Source organism: Jaculus jaculus, chromosome 1, assembly GCF_020740685.1.
Source record: "Jaculus jaculus isolate mJacJac1 chromosome 1, mJacJac1.mat.Y.cur, whole genome shotgun sequence".
NCBI lineage: Eukaryota > Metazoa > Chordata > Mammalia > Rodentia > Dipodidae > Jaculus > Jaculus jaculus.
Window position 1 is genome coordinate 237476215 of NC_059102.1, and position 17591 is coordinate 237493805.

General features: G+C 40.1%; 1 protein-coding gene across 3 annotated transcripts in view; it reads left to right on the forward strand.

Annotated features, from left to right (window-relative positions):
- The window catches only part of Rbl2 (RB transcriptional corepressor like 2), a 72692-nt gene that overhangs the window by 7225 nt on the left and 47876 nt on the right, over positions 1–17591 (forward strand). For all 3 annotated transcript variants that reach the window (XM_004664858.2, XM_045150434.1, XM_045150441.1), the window contains exons 3-8: positions 1563–1763; positions 2907–2971; positions 9554–9682; positions 14118–14278; positions 14371–14435; positions 16985–17171. In XM_004664858.2, the coding sequence (XP_004664915.1) occupies positions 1563–1763; positions 2907–2971; positions 9554–9682; positions 14118–14278; positions 14371–14435; positions 16985–17171 (808 nt within the window). The remainder of the gene's footprint in view (positions 1–1562; positions 1764–2906; positions 2972–9553; positions 9683–14117; positions 14279–14370; positions 14436–16984; positions 17172–17591) is intronic.

Sequence of the window (17591 nt, forward strand, 5' to 3'; positions counted from 1 at the left end):
AAATTTCTATTGATTCAGAGTGAAAGCAAAAAGTCATGATGTGTTCATGGGGAGGAATGTCCTTAACAATTAGATGAATGAGGTAGCTGTCTGTATATATCCACATTGAGAAGATCAAAAGCTGAGTGAAAAACAGACTGGAGAGTGCTACTTTCAGAATGATACGTTACACATAAAATGTAATAACAAGATGCTAATTATTGTTTATTAATATATATTTAGTAAGTATGAAAACATGGATGGAAAATAATCTTTGGGGGAAAAGAGTTCAGAATGGAAGTAGGGAGGAGTACAAATTGGAATCTTGACTATAGTATTTTTAAAAGTATTTATTTATTATTTGTGCGTGTGCATGTGCATGGGTGCCCCAGTGTCTCGTGCTGCTGCAAATGAGCACTCATCCAGCTTACTTGAGTTGCTGGGGGATTGACCTGAGCTGACAGGCTTTACAAACAGCACTTTTAACCACTGAGCCATTTTCATGGCCCCATATTTTTAGTTAAAACTTTTTTTGCATGTGGTATGTGTGTGTTGTGAGTGGGCACACATCTGTGTGGTTGTACATGCATGTATGTACCTAGAGGCCAGATGTCAGTGCTGGGTGTCTTCCTCAGTCACTCTACATATTATTTATTGAGATAGGGTCTCTCACTTGAACCCAAGGCTTAGTCTAGCCGGGTATCTTCCCTGGGGAGCCCCTGTCTCTGCCTTCTAAGCCCTGCGATCATAGGTGGGTCATCACACCTATCTGACATTTACATGGGTTCTTGGGGTCCAAACTCAGGTCCCCATGTTTACATGGCAAGTGCCGTACTGACTGAGTTACTGCCCCACTTCTGTGCTTTTAGTTTTTAAAACACCTGCGGCAGGTGTGGTAGCTCACACCTATAACCCTAGCACTTCGGAGGTTGAGGCAATAGGATTGCTGTGAGTTTAAAGACAGACTGAGCTACCAGGTTAGTTTAGGTTACAGAGAAGGATTCCATTTCAAATAAACACCTGAAATAGGCATGGCAAAATGTATTAATTTATTCTATAACAAGTAATGTATTGTTTGTTATTGTTCACACTTGGTTACATACTAGTTACATTATTCTTGTTAATTTTTTGTTTTATATTTATAATATTTTGTAATTTAAAAAACAAACCTAAGGTAATCTTTAAGAAAATTAGGAAGACCAGACTAATATGCCAGTTGGTAAGAGATTAAGTTCAGTCAAAGACATGAATTATGATTTTATAAATTTAATTTAATGAAATATAATTTAGGGCTGGAGAGATGGCTTAGTAGTTAAAGATGCTTGCATGCAAAACATGCTGGCCCAGGTTTGATTCCTGAGTATTCACATACAGCCACATGTGCAAAGTGATATGTGTATCTGGAGTCTAGTTGAAGAGGCAAGAGGCTCTGGTATGCCCATTCTCTCTCTCAGATAAATAAATAAAAATGCTTTGAAATAAAATCTGCTGAAATAGTGTTGGTTTACTATTAACTGCTTATGTTGAGATAGCTTTACTTTTATGTTAGTTATGGAAGTACCTCATTTTGTCTTCACTGTCAGCCTAATTGAATTTTTTAACAAGATGAAGAAGTGGGAAGACATGGCAAATTTACCCCCACACTTCAGAGAACGTACTGAAAGACTAGAAAGAAACTTCACTGTTTCTGCTGTAATCTTTAAGAAATATGAACCCATTTTTCAAGACATTTTTAAGTATCCCCAAGAGGAACAGCCTCGTCAACAAAGAGGAAGAAAACAGCGGTATGTTCTTATGTGTTACTGAGGAATGGCCTTCATCTGTGTTAGAGTGTAGAGATCTCTCAGTGTATTTTGTTACACATTAAACAGAAACTTGCTTTCATAAACAGAATTTCCCCCAGAGTTCTCTCTCCTTCTCTTTCTTTTTTTGGTAGGGTCTTATTCTAGCCCAGGCTGATCTGGAATTCACTATGTAGTCCCTGGCTGGCCTTGAATTCATGACTGTCCTCCTACCTCTGCCTTCCCAGTGCTGGGATTAAAGACATGCACCACCACACCCAGAAAAGAATTTTTTTTTTCTCAAACAAAAAGATGAAACTGTTGTGATATGTCACCACAGATGTCTTGTTTGAAAATTGGCAGAGATTTTGGCATAAGTGCTAAGCTTAAAGTGTGGTTGAAACTCTTTGTAGCTGTTGACAACTTGGCCAAATACAAAAGGTACTTTTTTTCTAATAATATTATTTTTTTTACTTGAGAGAGAGAAGGAGAGAATGAGCATGCTAGGGCCTTCAGCCAATGTAAATGAAATCCAGATGCATGTGCCACCTTGTGTATCTGTCTTACGTGGGTCTTGGGGAATCGAACCTGGGTCCTTTGGCTTTGCAGCAGCCACCTTAACCGCTAAGCCATCTCTCCAGTCCCCAAAAGGTACTCTTAATAGATAGAAGTATAAGGAACTTATTATGGAAAGGCCAGAATTTACATCCAAAAGGCCTTTTGTGATTTCACATGTTATGGATTTTCTCTAGGGGAGAAAGCAACAGTTTCTGCACTATGACAGAAGGAAAGATATGGGAGATTTCCTGACTGCCTATGGGAAGGGGTCTTGAAGCAGTATTAGCCGTGCTAATGCCATCAAAAGAGCTATGGCTTTTCATTTTATTTTTGATGGGGCCTCAAAAACTTTGAAAATTCCTCATTTCTTTCGGAGATGAGCTCTTTCTCTACTGCCAGTGATTTACTCCCAATATTGGCTGGGGCAGAATTTCTTACACATTTCCCAATAAAGTGCTGGATCTGATTTGGCATTACTCCTCTGACATGGGTTTTGGTGTCATTTTACACTGAATTTTAAATCATTTGAGATGTTTTTTCCTAATTCTTCTGTTTGTCACATCATTTTTTTTTCTCCCTCCCTTGCAGGCGACAGCCCTGTACTGTGTCTGAAATTTTCCATTTTTGTTGGGTCCTTTTCATATATGCAAAAGGTAAGAAAATATTAATATTCATTTAGACATCTAAGTTTTTAAGCACTAATTTTATCAGCTTGTAATATGTATCTAGAGGAGATCTTCACTTTTTTTGGGGGGGGGGGTTGAGGTAGAGTCTCACTCTACCTCAAGCTGACCTGGAACTCACTGTGTAGTCTCAGGGTGGCCACAACCTCACAGCGATCCTCCTACCTCTGCCTGCCAAGTGTTGGAATTAAAGGCGTGTACCACCACGCCTGGCTGAGATCCTCACTTTTAATTTTATATCTTTTATTTTTTTAATTTATTTATTTTATTTGAGAGAGAAAGAGAACAGGTATGATAAGGCCTTTAGCCACTATAAACAAATTCCAGATGCATATGCCACCATGTGCATCTGGCTTACATGGGTACTAGGTAATTGAATCTGGGCCCTTAGCCTTCTCAGCCAAGTGCTTTAACCACCAAGCCATCTCTTCAGCCCAATTCTCACTTAAAAAAAAAAAATTTATTTACTTGAGAATGACAGAGAGAGAGAGAGAAAGAGAGAATGGGCCTGCCAGGGCTTCCAGCCACTGCAAACGAACTCCAGACGCGTGCGCCCCCTTGTGCATCTGGCTAACGTGGGACCTGGGGAACCGAGCCTTGAACTGGGGTCTTTAGGCTTCACAGGCAAGCACTTAACGGCTAAACCATCTCTCCAGCCCTAATTCTCACTTTTTAAAGTACCACCTTTTCATAAGGGTCTTTTGGGGCTGGAGAAATGGCTCCATGGTTAAAGGCACTTCTTTGCACAGCCTGCTGGACTGGGTCCAATTTCCAGCCACCCACGTAAAGCTGGACCTAAAAAGTTGCACAAGCATCTGATGTTCTCTGCTTGTGATGGCAAGAGGCCCTGGCATGCACATGTGTGCATATGCATGCATACACACACAAATGCTAACTAAATAAAAAAATTTAAATTATTTTGACTAAATCTACAAGTATACAGATTTTCTCATATTAAATGAAAGACTATTAATTTTATTCTTACTCAATATCTTTTGGACTCAAAGTTATTATTATTTTTTGTTTAGAGAGAGCAAGTAAGAGAGAGAATTGGCATGCTAGGGCCTCCACCACTTCCATTGAACTTCAGACGCTTGCACCACCTGGTGGGCAATTGCAACATTGTGCTCACCTCATTTTTGTGTGTCTGCCTTATGTGGGATCTGGAGAGTTGAACATGGGTCCTTATCACAGGCAAGTGCCTTAACTGCTAAGCCATCTGTGCAGCCCAAAGTTATAATATTTTTTTTTTAATTCAGAGCTGAATCACCATATTCTATATTAGCTTGTACTTGGAGGTATTTTTCCTAAGACATGTCTGAATCACCTGATGGGACTGATCACCCTCAGAGTCATTCAGGTGGCTTTCTCATATTGTTCGGGCATTCAGATTCTAGATACCATTTATTTGCTTTCCTTTATTTTCTTCTTTTTGTGTGGGTATGTACATAAGTATGTGTGTTCATATGTGTGAGTGCAGGTTTGCCAATGCCATCTGCCCCACTTCTTGCTGTAGACACTGGCTTACACTACAGTGAGTTTATATGGGCTCTGGGGACCCAAACTCAGATACTCATGTTCGTATGGCAAGTGCTTTATCCACTGACCTGTCACCCAAGCTCTCTCTTTCTTGTCTCATTTAACCTATTTGCATTCAAATATTACTTTTTTTTTTTTGGTTTTTCAAGGTAGGGTCTCAAGCCCAGGGTGACCTGGAATTCACTCTGTATTCTCAGGGTGGTCTTGAACTCACAGCATTCCTCCTACCTCTGTCTCCTGAGTGCTGGGATTAAAGGCGTGTGCCACCACGCCTGACTTTTGTTTTTTATACTTCCCCATAGGAACAATTCTTAATCTAAGGGAAGTTAGTACAATTATGTTCGTTACACCACTTTTTTCCTATAGACTGTGTGGTGATATCTTTGCTATTGAGATAACCCAATTAAGTTAAAAGCAAATGAATATAGAGCTGGGAAAAATTTCATGAAGATAGTAGAATATGCCTTTATCTGTGGAGGATACATTCCAAGGTCTTAGGCCACAGTTCTTAACCTCCTGTGTACTATTGTAGTTTTTTTTTTTTTTTTTGTGTGTGTGTGTGTGTGTGTGTGTAAATACCAATGTAAAGCTTAACTTATAAATTAGGCACAATAAGAGATTAACAACAATTATTACAAATAAAATATAGAACAATTGGGCTGGAGGGATAACTTAGTGGTTAAGGCATTTGCCTGCAAAGCAAAAACTTCCCCAGTACCCACATTAGTCAGATGCACAAGGAGGTGCACACATCTAGAGTTTGTTTGCAGTGGCTGGAGGCCCTGGCGTGCCCATTCTCTCTCACTCTCCTCCTCTTTCTCTGTCAAATAAATAAATAAATAAAAATAAAATATAGAACAACTATAGTAGTATGCTATAAGTTTCTTATTGTCTTTTAAATCTTAGCAACCTCAGCCTGTGATTCTTTTAAGAAAAGAACTTTGGGCTGGAAAGATAGTTTAGTGATTAAGTGCTTGCCTGTGAAGCCTAAGGACCCCGGTTCAAGGCTTAGTTCCCCAGGACCCATGTAAACCAGATGCACAAGATAGCACATGCATCTGGAGTTCATTTCCAGTGGCTGGAGGCCCTGCCGCATCCTTGTCTCTCTGTCCGCCTCTTTCTCTCTTTGTCTGTCCCTCTCAAATAAATAAATAAATAAATAAATAAAAACAAAAAGAACTTTTACCTTCTCACTTCACAGAAGCACCTTCTGGCTTCTCATTGGTATTTGGAAGTTGCTAGCATTACTACATCTCCATAGGGTCGTCTTGAAGTACAATATGGGCTACTTGAGTAAGCACTGCTGTGTTAGCAGTAGATCTGATTAACAAGAAGGTGAATGGTTGACATAGAAAGCAGTTTGATTGGTCTAAAAGAGAACCCGCCAATCTGGATAGGGCCCTTAATTAGGTCTGGGGTGTTTTTCTCCCCTTCTCTCTTAGGCATATTGAATGGCAGAAAGCCTTGTTGCCTGAAATAATTTGTACTCCTGGATTTTTAAGAATTTTAAGAATTCTTTATCAGGGCTCCCATTTGGGGTCCCTAGTCCTGTGTCTTGACTGTAGGATAGGATGTCCTACAGGATGTTTTCATGGAATGTTACTAGTGTTTGTCAGAGCATCTAGATTTTTTTTTCCCCCATTTGTATGTGCCTGGTGATCCTGACCAAGTGCATATAAAACAGGGATGTCTTGCTCCTAATTCCAGTCACATTGACCTCCAGATGTGATTTGATTATAGCTGGCCCTCTAGCTAATTAGAGGAAAGCCATCCATTCTTCCCTCAGTATATGCAATTGAAAGAAGAAACTTTCCTGTATGACATGAGCTGTTAGGTTATGTGTCTCCTCTCACTGGCAGCTTTTTTTAGTGAAGATGCAGGCAACATAACTGGGCTAGAGATTAACTCAGGAGCACAGCACAACCTTAGCATGTTCCGTTTTTGTTTTTTTTTTAATTTTTATTAACATTTCATTTTTGTTTTTTAATTAAAAAATTTTGGGGGTTGGAGAGATGGCTTAGTGGTTAAGGCATTTGCCTGTGAAGCCAAAGGACCCAGGTTCAATTCCCCAAGACCCACATAGGCCAATGTACAAGGTGGCACGTGCATCTGGAGTTCATTTACAGCAGCTGGTGTAAATGAATGAATTAAAGCCCTGGTTTGCCCATTCTTTCTCTCTCTCTTTCTGTCTCTCAAATAAATAAAAAAATAAAATAAAAATAATTTCATATGGTCCCATTTGTTTGTTTAGCTTATTAATTTTTTTAAAATTTTAGTTGTGCGTGCATGTGTATGGTCAAGCCAGGGTCTTTGGCTGCTGCAAAGGAACCCCAGAAACTTGTACATTTCTTGTGTCCAGCTTACTGGGTGGCTGGGGAATTGAACCCCGGCTATCAGTCTTTGCAAACAAACAATAACTACTGAGTACTCTTTCCAGTCCCCAGTATGTTATTTTGTGATGACTTGGATCAGTTCTTGTAGAGTACCTTAATTGATTTTGTTCTGTTTTTGGCTTATTTAAGGGAAAGGACTACCTTTCTCATGGCTTTCTGTGTAGCTTGTGGACATTTTACATAATCACAGTCCCAATAAGTAAACTCATTCTTTGGCTGCTATCTTTGTTGATTTGGTATGGCAAATAACACGTCTGGGCTTATCACATCAAGGACTTTTTAAACAGAAGACCAGAAAATGCCACTTCTGTTTTAGGTGAAACCTCAAATCTTCTCAACAGCTGAATGGAGAGGTTAAACACCTTCTCCCTGTACCTGTTATCTTTGTTGACTGAAAAATAAAATATCTGGGCTGGAGAGATGGCTTGGTGGTTAAGTGCTTGCCTGTGAAACCTAAGGATCCTAGTTCAAGGCTCAATTCCCCAGGACCCATGTAAGCCAGATGCATTGGGTGGCGCATGTGCCTGGAGTTTGTTTGCAGTGGCTGGAGGCCCTGGCGCTCCCACTCTCTCTCTCTCTCTCTCTCTGTGCCTCTTTCTCTCTGTCGGTCTGTCGCTCTCAAGTAAATAAATAAAAGCAAACAAACAGGGCTGGAGGGATGGCTTAGTGGTTAAGACAGTTGCCTGCAAAGCCAAAGGACCCTGCAAGGTTCAATTCCCTAGGACCCAGGCCAGCCAGATGCACCAGGTGGCGCATGTGTCTGGAGTTTGTTTGCAGTGGCTAGAGGCCCTGGCGTTCCCATTCTCTCTTTCTGTCAAATAAATAAATAAAATAAAGAAGGAAGGAAGGAAGGAAGGAAGGAAGGAAGGAAGGAAGGAAGGAAGGAAGGAAGGAAGGAAGGAAGGAAGGGAGGAAATATCTCGAGCTGGAGAGATGGCTTAGTGGTTAAGGTGCTTTCCTGCAAAGTCAAAGGAACTTGGTTTGATTCCCCAATGCCCATGTAAGCCAGATGCACAACATGGCGCATGCATCTGTAGTTTGCAGTGGCTGAAGCCCTGGCGTGCCCATTCTCTCCTTCTCTCTCTCTCTCTCCCTCTCTCCTTTCTCTCTCTCAAATAAATAAATAAAAATAAAAAAAGATTTTTTTTCAAAAAGAACATATCCCATAAAGTGATATTTATTTGTAAAGTCAGGATTTGAAATAGAAACTGTTGCTATCAGGACAGTCCTGGAATTGAAATTAAAGCCTGATCTTTAGAGGCATTTTGGCTTTGTGCTAGAAGTTCCATGCTGCTGGTTTCCCTCCTGCAGCAGCTAGTATGCACCAGTGACAAGTTTTGGCTTGTCAGTGTGGTGAGCTTTGCAGTTTAAAACCAGTAGCTGTAGCTTCCTGTCTTATATATGAGAAAGGAACATATTTTAATATTAAATCTCTTCATAGTTAAGTCAAGCAAGTTAGTTGGGTTAGGTTAATGTAGATTTGCCTTCCTGGTAGCAGCAGAATGGTTTTCTCCTCTTTAACTCATCTAAGTTGATTTGTTGAATCTTTCCATCTGTACCAAATAAAAAAAAAGAAAGAAGGGGGCCGGGTGTGGTGGCGCACGCCTTTAATACCAGCACTGGGAGGCAGAGATAGGAGGATCGCTGAGAGTTCGAGGCCACCCTGAGACTACGTAGTGAATTCCAGATGAACCTGAGCCAGAGTGAGACCCTACCTCGAAAAACTAAAAAAAAAGAAAGAAAGAAAGAAAGAAAGAAAGAAAGAAAGAAAGAAAGAAAGAAAGAAGGAAAGTAGTTGAGGTAAGTGGTAACTTTCTTTGGAAGAGAGCTGAAGGGGATAGTCTGAAACAAAGCGCTCTGTGTGTGTGTTTGGATAGGCATTACGTATGAAAATGCATAACTCCAGAAGCACTGCTTTACAATAGCAGTGTGTGGAAGCTTCTTTCTGTGTCAGACTTAAACCAGCACTGCATAAAGGATGTGGTTCTGTAGGCTCAGGGTTTATGCTTCCTATCTCTTTGTTACCAGGTATCAGCAGTTATCTTAGGGGTGCAGTTAAACATGCTTAACTTCAAGAGCTGCTGTTGGTAGAATAATTGCTCATTGAAGTTAAACATCTGTAATTTGTGTTCCTATTTCATTAATGCTCATGATATATTATCATGTAGAAAATTATTTTAAAATGTTACCATTAGGGCTCTAATTAAAGGTTACTTTAGAGTATGTGTATAAGAAAAATAATTATTTGAATCACTTTTTAGTTGTTAAGCTATAAGTATTTCTAGTAATTTTCATGATGGAATTTTTTTGCCAGGTAGAACAATTTTCTTATAGGTTGAGGTATTGATAAATTTTTTGTGTTCAAAATTTCCAAGGAAAAGCCAATGTTTTAGCTACTAAGTGTTAAAATTGAAAACATGGTATTTTTAGTAACATTTTAAGAAATGTATTAAGATATTGGAATAATGTCATGAATTTAAAATTTTCCAAAACACTTTATGTCACTGTTAACTCAACTCTGAATGGTGTTATATGGTCTTTCAATTAAAGGAAGCAATTATTTAAGAATATTGTAAACTTGATGCTAACCTAACTCCATCCCTGTTTATATACCCTTTAGGTAATTTTCCCATGATTAGTGATGATTTGGTCAACTCTTACCATCTTCTGCTGTGTGCTTTAGACTTAGTTTATGGAAATGCCCTGCAATGTTCAAATCGTAAAGAACTTGTGAACCCTAATTTCAAAGGTAAGTTTGTATGTCAAGCATTTTTGGACAACCCATATTCCTACACACTGTTTATTCTTTTTTTTTTTTTTTTTTTTTTTTTGGTTTTTTGAGGGAGGGTCTAACTCTAGCCCAGGTTGACCTGGAATTCACTATGGAGTCTCAGGGTGGCCTCAAATTCACAGCGATCCTCCTACCTCTGCCTCCCGAGTGCTGGGATTAAAGGTGTGCGCCACCACGCCTGGCTTCTGATTATTCTTGGGAGCCATATGCATAATACTGATTTGACAGCATCAGAAACCATGAGTCTTGAGACACCTACACACTGTCCTTATCCAGGCCACTTAGGATGAAAAGGTCATCTCTATAAAGAGCAGATATCATATTTAGTTTTTTAAAATATTTTTATTTATTTATTTATTTATTTGACAGAGGAAGAGGGAGAGAGAGAGAATGAATGGGCACACCAGGACCTCCAGCCACTGCAAATGAACTCTAGACGCATGCGCCCCCTTGTGCCTCTGGCTAATGTGGGTCCTGGGGAATCGAACCTTGGTCCTTTGGCTTTGTAGGCAAATGCCTTAACCACTAAACCATCCCTCCAGCCCTCATATTTAGTTTTAAATGACTACTTCAGAAGTTTCTGAAATCCATACTCAAGAAGGACAAGAATTTAGAACCTGAAGTAGTAAAGATAACATTCGAGCTGTGATGGTGTTTTTCAAAATTGGCAGCTTTCCTGGGCATAGTGGTACATGCCTTTAATCCCAGCACTCGGGAGGCAGAGGTAGGAGGATCGCCGTGAGTTTGAGGCTACCCTGAGACTACATAGTGAATTCTGGGTCAACCTGGACTAGAGTAAGACCCTATCTTGAACTCCCCCCACCAAAAAATTGGAAGCTTTTTGCTTGACTCATTGTAGGAGGAAAAATAAATCTTTTCAACTTTTCTTTTTTTCTGCAGAAGAGTATAGTTCTAATGTAAGTTTGTGCCCTAAACTGACATGTGTGAGAGTTATAATCATTATGCCACTGCATCTATTGTGCTCTCAAGTCATTCCTGAGTCACATATACAGCTCATGGTCCAAGTTGGGATTTGTAAAGCAAATGTTAAGTGTTTATAGACTGATATGCTACTGATTCTGTTTGAATAACACAGTGGTAGGTTTGTGATTGCCAGTTTTGTGGTGGTTTCACATAGAATTTCAGTTTGACTCTTAGGTTTTATTTAAAATGAATGGGGTTAGCTTATTCCAGTCACCAAACACACAGAATCTCAGATTCAGGTCTGTCGATATAGCTTAGTGACAGACTGCTTACCTGGCATGCATAGAACCCTGGGACTGAACAAAACAAAAACAAAGAAGAAGTTTCAGACTAATAAAAAGTTTCAAGGGCTGGAGAGGTGGCTCAATGGTTAAAAGTACTTGCTTGTAAAGCCCGTTGGCCTGGATTCAGTTCCCTAGTACCCAAGTAAAGCCAGATACACAAAGCAGTACATGTGTCTGTTGCAGTGGCAGAAGGCCCTGCTGTCCCCATGCTTTCTCTAATTCTCTTTCTCTCTCACTCAACTAATTAAAAACATTTTTTAAAAGCTTCAGATTTTCATTCATTTAAGATTTTGGGGACTGGAGAGATTGCTTAGTGGTTAAGGCCCTTTTTGGTTTTTTTTTTTTTGGTTTTTTGAGGTAGGGTCTCACTCTGGTCCAGGCTGACCTGGAATTAACTCTGTAGTCTCAGGGTGGCCTTGAACTCACGGCGATCCTCCTACCTCTGCCTCCCGAGTGCTGGGATTAAAGGTGTGCGCCACCATGCCAGGCTTAAGGCACTTTCTTGCAAAGCCAAAGGACCTGAGTTCAATTTCCCAGTACTCACATAAGCCAGATACACAAGGTGGTGCCTGCGTCTGGAGTTCATTTGCATATGCTGGAGGCCCTGACATGCCTATTCTCTCCTCTTGCTCTGTGTCAAATAAATAAATAAAATATTTTAAAAAACAAAGAATTTTTTATTAGGCATGTACAGTAAAAATAATTCATGGGCTGGAGAGATGGTTTAGCAGTTAAGGCACTTGTCTGCAAAAGCCTAAGAACACATGTTTGAATCTCTGGGTCCCACATAGCCAGACACACAGTGATGCAAGCATGCAGTGTCACATGTGTACACAAGGAGGCGCATGCATCTGGAGTTTGTTCACACCTGTTCTCTCTCTCTGCCTCTTTCTCTCTCTTTCTCAAAAATAAAATAATAATAAAAAAGTTTCTACAGAAATAACTCAAGTACTCTAAAATTCTAAGAACTCTGAAATCGGATATCCTAAACATTTTGGGATAAATTCTGCTTAGCCCACATCTATTTCTGTCTTTTCACTCATTTCCATCTTAACTTCCTTTTATCTTTCCCTTTTTGCTGAGGACTGAACATAGGACACCCTAGCCCTAAGCCCTTTTATATTTCTATATGGTTTCTTCATTTGTTTTTACCGTCTTTTATTTTTCTTTGACTATTTTTTGTTCTTATGCAAGAATATACTGTAAAGTAATATGTTAAATCTAATATAATCAAATCAAAGTCGATAATCTATGAACTATGTAATTTTTTTTCAAAATGGTATTTTCATTTGACTGTAAAGCTTATTTATAAAATATAGCCTTTTTGATCTTATAATAAAATCCTAAAATTGTTTTTTAGTTAATGCTTAACTATTTTCAGATAGATAAATAACTGAAATCTTTTGAATAATGATATACTTTATGTCTAGTTCCATTTTAGTTATTTCTTTATTAATTTGCAAAGAGAGAGAGAGGGAGGAAGGGAGAGAATAGGTACACCAGAACCTCTAGCCACTGCAAACAAACCCCAGATGCATGTGCCACTTTGTGTATCTGGCTCTTTGTGGGTACTGTGGAATCCAACCCAGGTCATTAGGCTTTGTAGGCAAGCACCTTAACCACTGAGCACTGTCTCCAGCCCCCCTATTTTTGTTTTTTTAAACAATCTATTTTTAGACAGGGTCTCATTTTGTAGCTAAGGCTGTCCTTGAACTCATTCCAGTCTTCCTGCCTCAACTTCCTAAGTGCCACTGTACCTGGGTTGAAGTGTGTGTATGTATTCTTAATAATTTCTAAGCAGGTACCCTATTACCGAGCTACATCTCTAGCTCTATTTCCTTTTTAAAAATATTATTTATTTACTTATTTATCTTAGGGTGTGTGTGTAAATGAGACAGACAGGGAAGATAGGCACATCAGAGCCTCTTGCTACTGCAAACAAATTCCAGACCCATATGCCCACCACTTTGTGTATCTGGCTTTATGTGGATACCGGAGCACTGAACCTGGGTAATCAGGCTTTGCAAGCATGTGCCTTTAACCACTAAGCCATTTCCTAAGCCCCCTGTTTCCTTTTCTTGAGAAACATTTAGAGTTAATGGTGCTAGGGAGATGGCTTAGTTGGTAAAGTCTTTGCTGTGCAAATCTGACGGCCTTAGTTCAGATCCCTAGTTCCCATGAAAAAGCCAGGCATGGCAGCACACACTTGTTACTAGTGCTGGGGGCAGAGGTAGGAGGACGCTTGGACTCACTGCCTAGCTAGTCTAGCTGAATCAGTGAGCTCTAGCTTCAGTGAGACCTTGTCTCAAAAAATGAGTTAGAGAGCTGGGCATCATGGCACACAAATTTAATCCTAGTACTCAGGAGGCAGAGGAAGTCAGATTGCTCTGAGTTTGAGGGCACACTGAGACTGCAGGTCAGCCTGGACTAGAGTAAGACTCTACCTTGAACCTCCCCCTCCAAAAAAACAACAGAGTAACTGAGAATGACATCTGATGTTGACTTCTGGCTTCTACATCCACATACATACCTATGCATTTACACACACACACACACAAATGCATACATATGAACACAGATTACACACATGCATACCACATATGCACCTGCAAAATAATTAAATAAAGAGTGTTAAATTAGGCCTACATGTGCTATTTGTTATACATCCTATTGCAGTCAGGCCCGCATTGCTGGTAGAAATCACCCAACCAAGAGCAACTTCTGGGAAAAAGAGGTTTATTTTGGTTTATAGGCTGGAGGGGAAGCTCTACGATGCCAGGGGAAAACGATGATATGAGCAGAGGGTGGACATCCCCCATGACCAACATAAGGTAGACAATAACAGTAGGAGATTGTGCCAAACACTGGCAAGGGGACACTGGCTATAACACCCATAAGCCTGCCCCCAACAATACACTGCCTCCAGGAGATGTTAATTCCTAAATCTCCATCAGCTGGGAACCTAGCATTCAGAACACCTAAGTTTATGGGGGACACCTGAATCAAATCACCACACATCCATATGCCAGTTATATCTTGACTAGGCTCATTATTACTCATTACATTACAGTATTTCAGTTTATGCTAACTTGTATATCCATTTTGTGATGCTTTATACATTATAGGCCTATGTGAAGATTTTCACCCGAAGGATTCCAAACCTTCCTCTGACCCACCTTGTGTCATTGAGAAACTCTGTTCCCTACACGATGGCTTAGTTTTGGAAGCAAAGGGAATAAAGGAGCATTTCTGGAAACCCTATATTAGGAAACTTTATGAAAAAAAGGTTTGTAAGAAACACGAAAATGTTTTCTGGAGAAAATATTGACATTGACTTAATTTCATATGATGAATTGAGGGTCATTCCTTTCATTGTAGATCCTCAAAGGAAAAGAAGAAAACCTTACTGGATTTCTAGAACCTGGGAACTTTGGGGAGAGTTTGTGAGTATTTTTGTTGAATATTGTAAATTGTATGTGTATGAACCTTTTGTATTGAGTGCTTATTGTTTGGACTAGGACAGGTGGAAGGTTGGGATATTTTATGAGAGAACACATGGTATCATAAAAATTCTGTCAGCTCCTTCCACAAGCACGTATTTTTAATTTTAGTGAAACTTGTTGGTTCTCAGTTAAAGCTTTGGGCTGGAGTGTGGCTCAGTGGTTAAGGACACTTGTGGACTGGAGAGATGGCTTAGCGGTTAAGTGCTTGCCTGTGAAGCCCAAGGACCCTGGTTCGAGGCTCGATTCCCTAGGACCCACGTTAGCCAGATGCACAAGGGGGCGCACACATCTGGAGTTCGCTTGCAGTGACTAGAAGCCCTGGCGTGCTCATTCTCTCTCTCTCTCTGCCTCTTTCTCTCTCTGTAGCTCTCAAATAAATAAACAACAACAACAAAGAAGACACTTGTTTCCAAAGCCTGATGGCCCAGGTTTGATTCCCCAGTACCAATGTAAAGTCGGCTGCACAAAATGGCACTTATATCTGCAGTTGGTGTGCAGCAACAGGAGCCTTTGGTGTGCCCATATTCATTCTCTCTCTCTCAAGGAAATAAATTAGTTTTTAAACGATTTAAAACATTTTTATTTATTTGTAAGCAGAAAGAAAGAGAGGTAATGGGCACACTAGGGTCTCTAGCTTCTGTCACTCTGTGAATCTGTCTTTACTTGGGTACTGGGGAATTGAACGCAGGTCACTAGGCCTTGCAGGCAAGCACCTTAACTAATAATCCATCTCTCCAGCTCTAGTAAATCATCTTTTAAAACATAAGTCAAGCTTCTAGATCATAAATATTTTTGGAGCCATGACTGGTGGTACATGTCTGTAATCCCAGCCTTCAGGACCTGAGACAGGAGGATTACAAGTTTGAAGCCAGCCTGGGCAAGGCAGTAAGATCCTAATTCAAAATCTTTTAGTTTTTTGAGGTAGGGTTTTACTCTAGCCCAGGCTGACCTGGAATTCACCATGTAGCCTCAGGGAAGCCTTGAACTCATGTTTCTCCTACCTCTGCCTCCCAAGTGCTGGGATTAAAGGCATGAACCACCACACCTGGCTTTCAAAGAAATTTTTTTTTACTTTAGAGAGAAAGAGAAATGGCATGCCAGGGCCTCAGCCACTGCAATCAGACTCCAGACGCTTGCAACATCTAGCAGGGATGTGTGACCTTGCCTCACCTTTGTGCGTCTGGCTTATGTGGGATTTAGAGAGTTGAACGTGGGTCCTTAGGATTCACAGGCAAGCGCCTTAACTACTATGCCATCTCTCCAGCCCTCAAAAAGTTTTAAAAACTAAAATAATTAAGAAAAGAGGAGCTGTGGAGATGGTTCATTGGTTAAAGGCACTTGTTTGCAAAGCCTGTCAGCCTGGGTTTGATTCCCCTGTATCCATGTAAGGCAGTGTAGATGCAGGCATCTGGAGTTTTGTGGCACCAAGTGGCCCTGATGTACCCATACTTTTTTTTCTCTCTTTCCCTCTTTTTCTGCTCAAATAAATAATAAAAAAAATTTAATAAGAAAAAAGAGACAAAGGAATGCTGTTTGAAATATGCAGGTTGAAAATTTGGCAATAGAGAGGTCTTCAGAGGTGCCTGAACAGGTGAGAAAGATAGTAAACCTCTAAAATAGAGTTAAATTAGGCTCAAGTGTACTGTTTCATATTTATTCATATGCTACTCATATCTTGACCTGATTTGCTGTTATTTCTTTTTTTTAAAGATTTTATTTTTATTTACTTGTTTATGTGAGAGAGAGAATGAGAATGGGCATGCCAGGGCCTCTAGCCACTGCAAATGAACTCCAGATGCATGTGCCACCATGTGCATCTGGATTATGTGGGAACTGGAGAATTGGACCTGGGTCCTTAGGCTTCTCAGGCATGTGCCTTAACAGCTAAGCCATCTCTCCAGCCCAGATTTGCTGTTATTTCTATTTCAATTCATGGATTGAGTTTATTGGACACTTATTATTATCAGCTTGTTCTAGGCAGGTAGGTCCAGGGCACCAACTCTGAAGCATTGTGGCTAAATGTACCCACTATATGCTAGATACACAAAGAGAAGGAAGTGCCCATCTTATTTTCTTCAATTAAAAAAAAAATTCTTTTTTGAGAAAGAGTCAGAGAGAGGGAGAGAGAAAGAAAGCAAGAGGAAATAGACACACCAGGGCTTTTCAGTCACTGAACAAACTCCAGATGCGTGCACCTCCTTGTGCGCATGTGCGACATTGAGTGCTTGCGTCCCTGTGCGTCTGGCTACGTGGGACCTGCAGATTCAAACACCCGTTCTTAGCCGTCGCAGGCAGGCGCCTCAACCATTAAGCCACCTCTCCAGCCTTTACTTTCTTCATTTTAAAAAATGAATAGCTATTTTACTAAAATCTAACTTTCAACAAGTTATTAGATTTTTAAGTTAAAAATGAGATAAGTTGTCTGACACATTAGCTGAAATAGCAGCTCTGTAGAGACTATATTTTGTCTTCTTTTTCTTCCTCTGTAGTAAAGCCATCACTAAGGCTTATGAGGAGTATGTTTTATCTGTTGGGAATTTGGATGAACGGATATTTCTTGGAGAGGATGCGGAAGAGGAGATTGGAACACTTTCCCGGTGTCTGAGCTCTGCTTCAGGTACAGAGAGTGCTGAAAGAGTGCAGATGAAAAACATCCTGCAGCAGCATTTTGACAAGGTGAGGTGCGCAAAGTGGAAATATGGGGCTGGACAAGGCTGGATTGTGTTCTATTCTCATTCTCCTGTGTGTGTTCGAAAAGAGAAAATCTTCGTCATATTTGTCTTAGCTGAAAAGTTACCTTATTGATTTGCCTTTTGTTAATTTCAACTTTCAAAGGTTTTGTTTAGGTCTGAGAAGAGAATTCACTGTGAACTTGAACATATGTGTTATTCTGATAGCCTTTGATTTTGGAAAGATGGGCAGTGGTATGTAATCTGCAGCAAGATGGACATAGGGAGTATTTAGAAAACGTTACTTTTAAAAGACTCTGGATTGGTGACTTGGTTTAGAGACTGCAGGACCCAAGAATTTGCAGTCAATTTTTAAGAAAATTCTGTTGAGGCTGGGGAGATGGCTCAGTAGGTAAGAGCTCTTGCC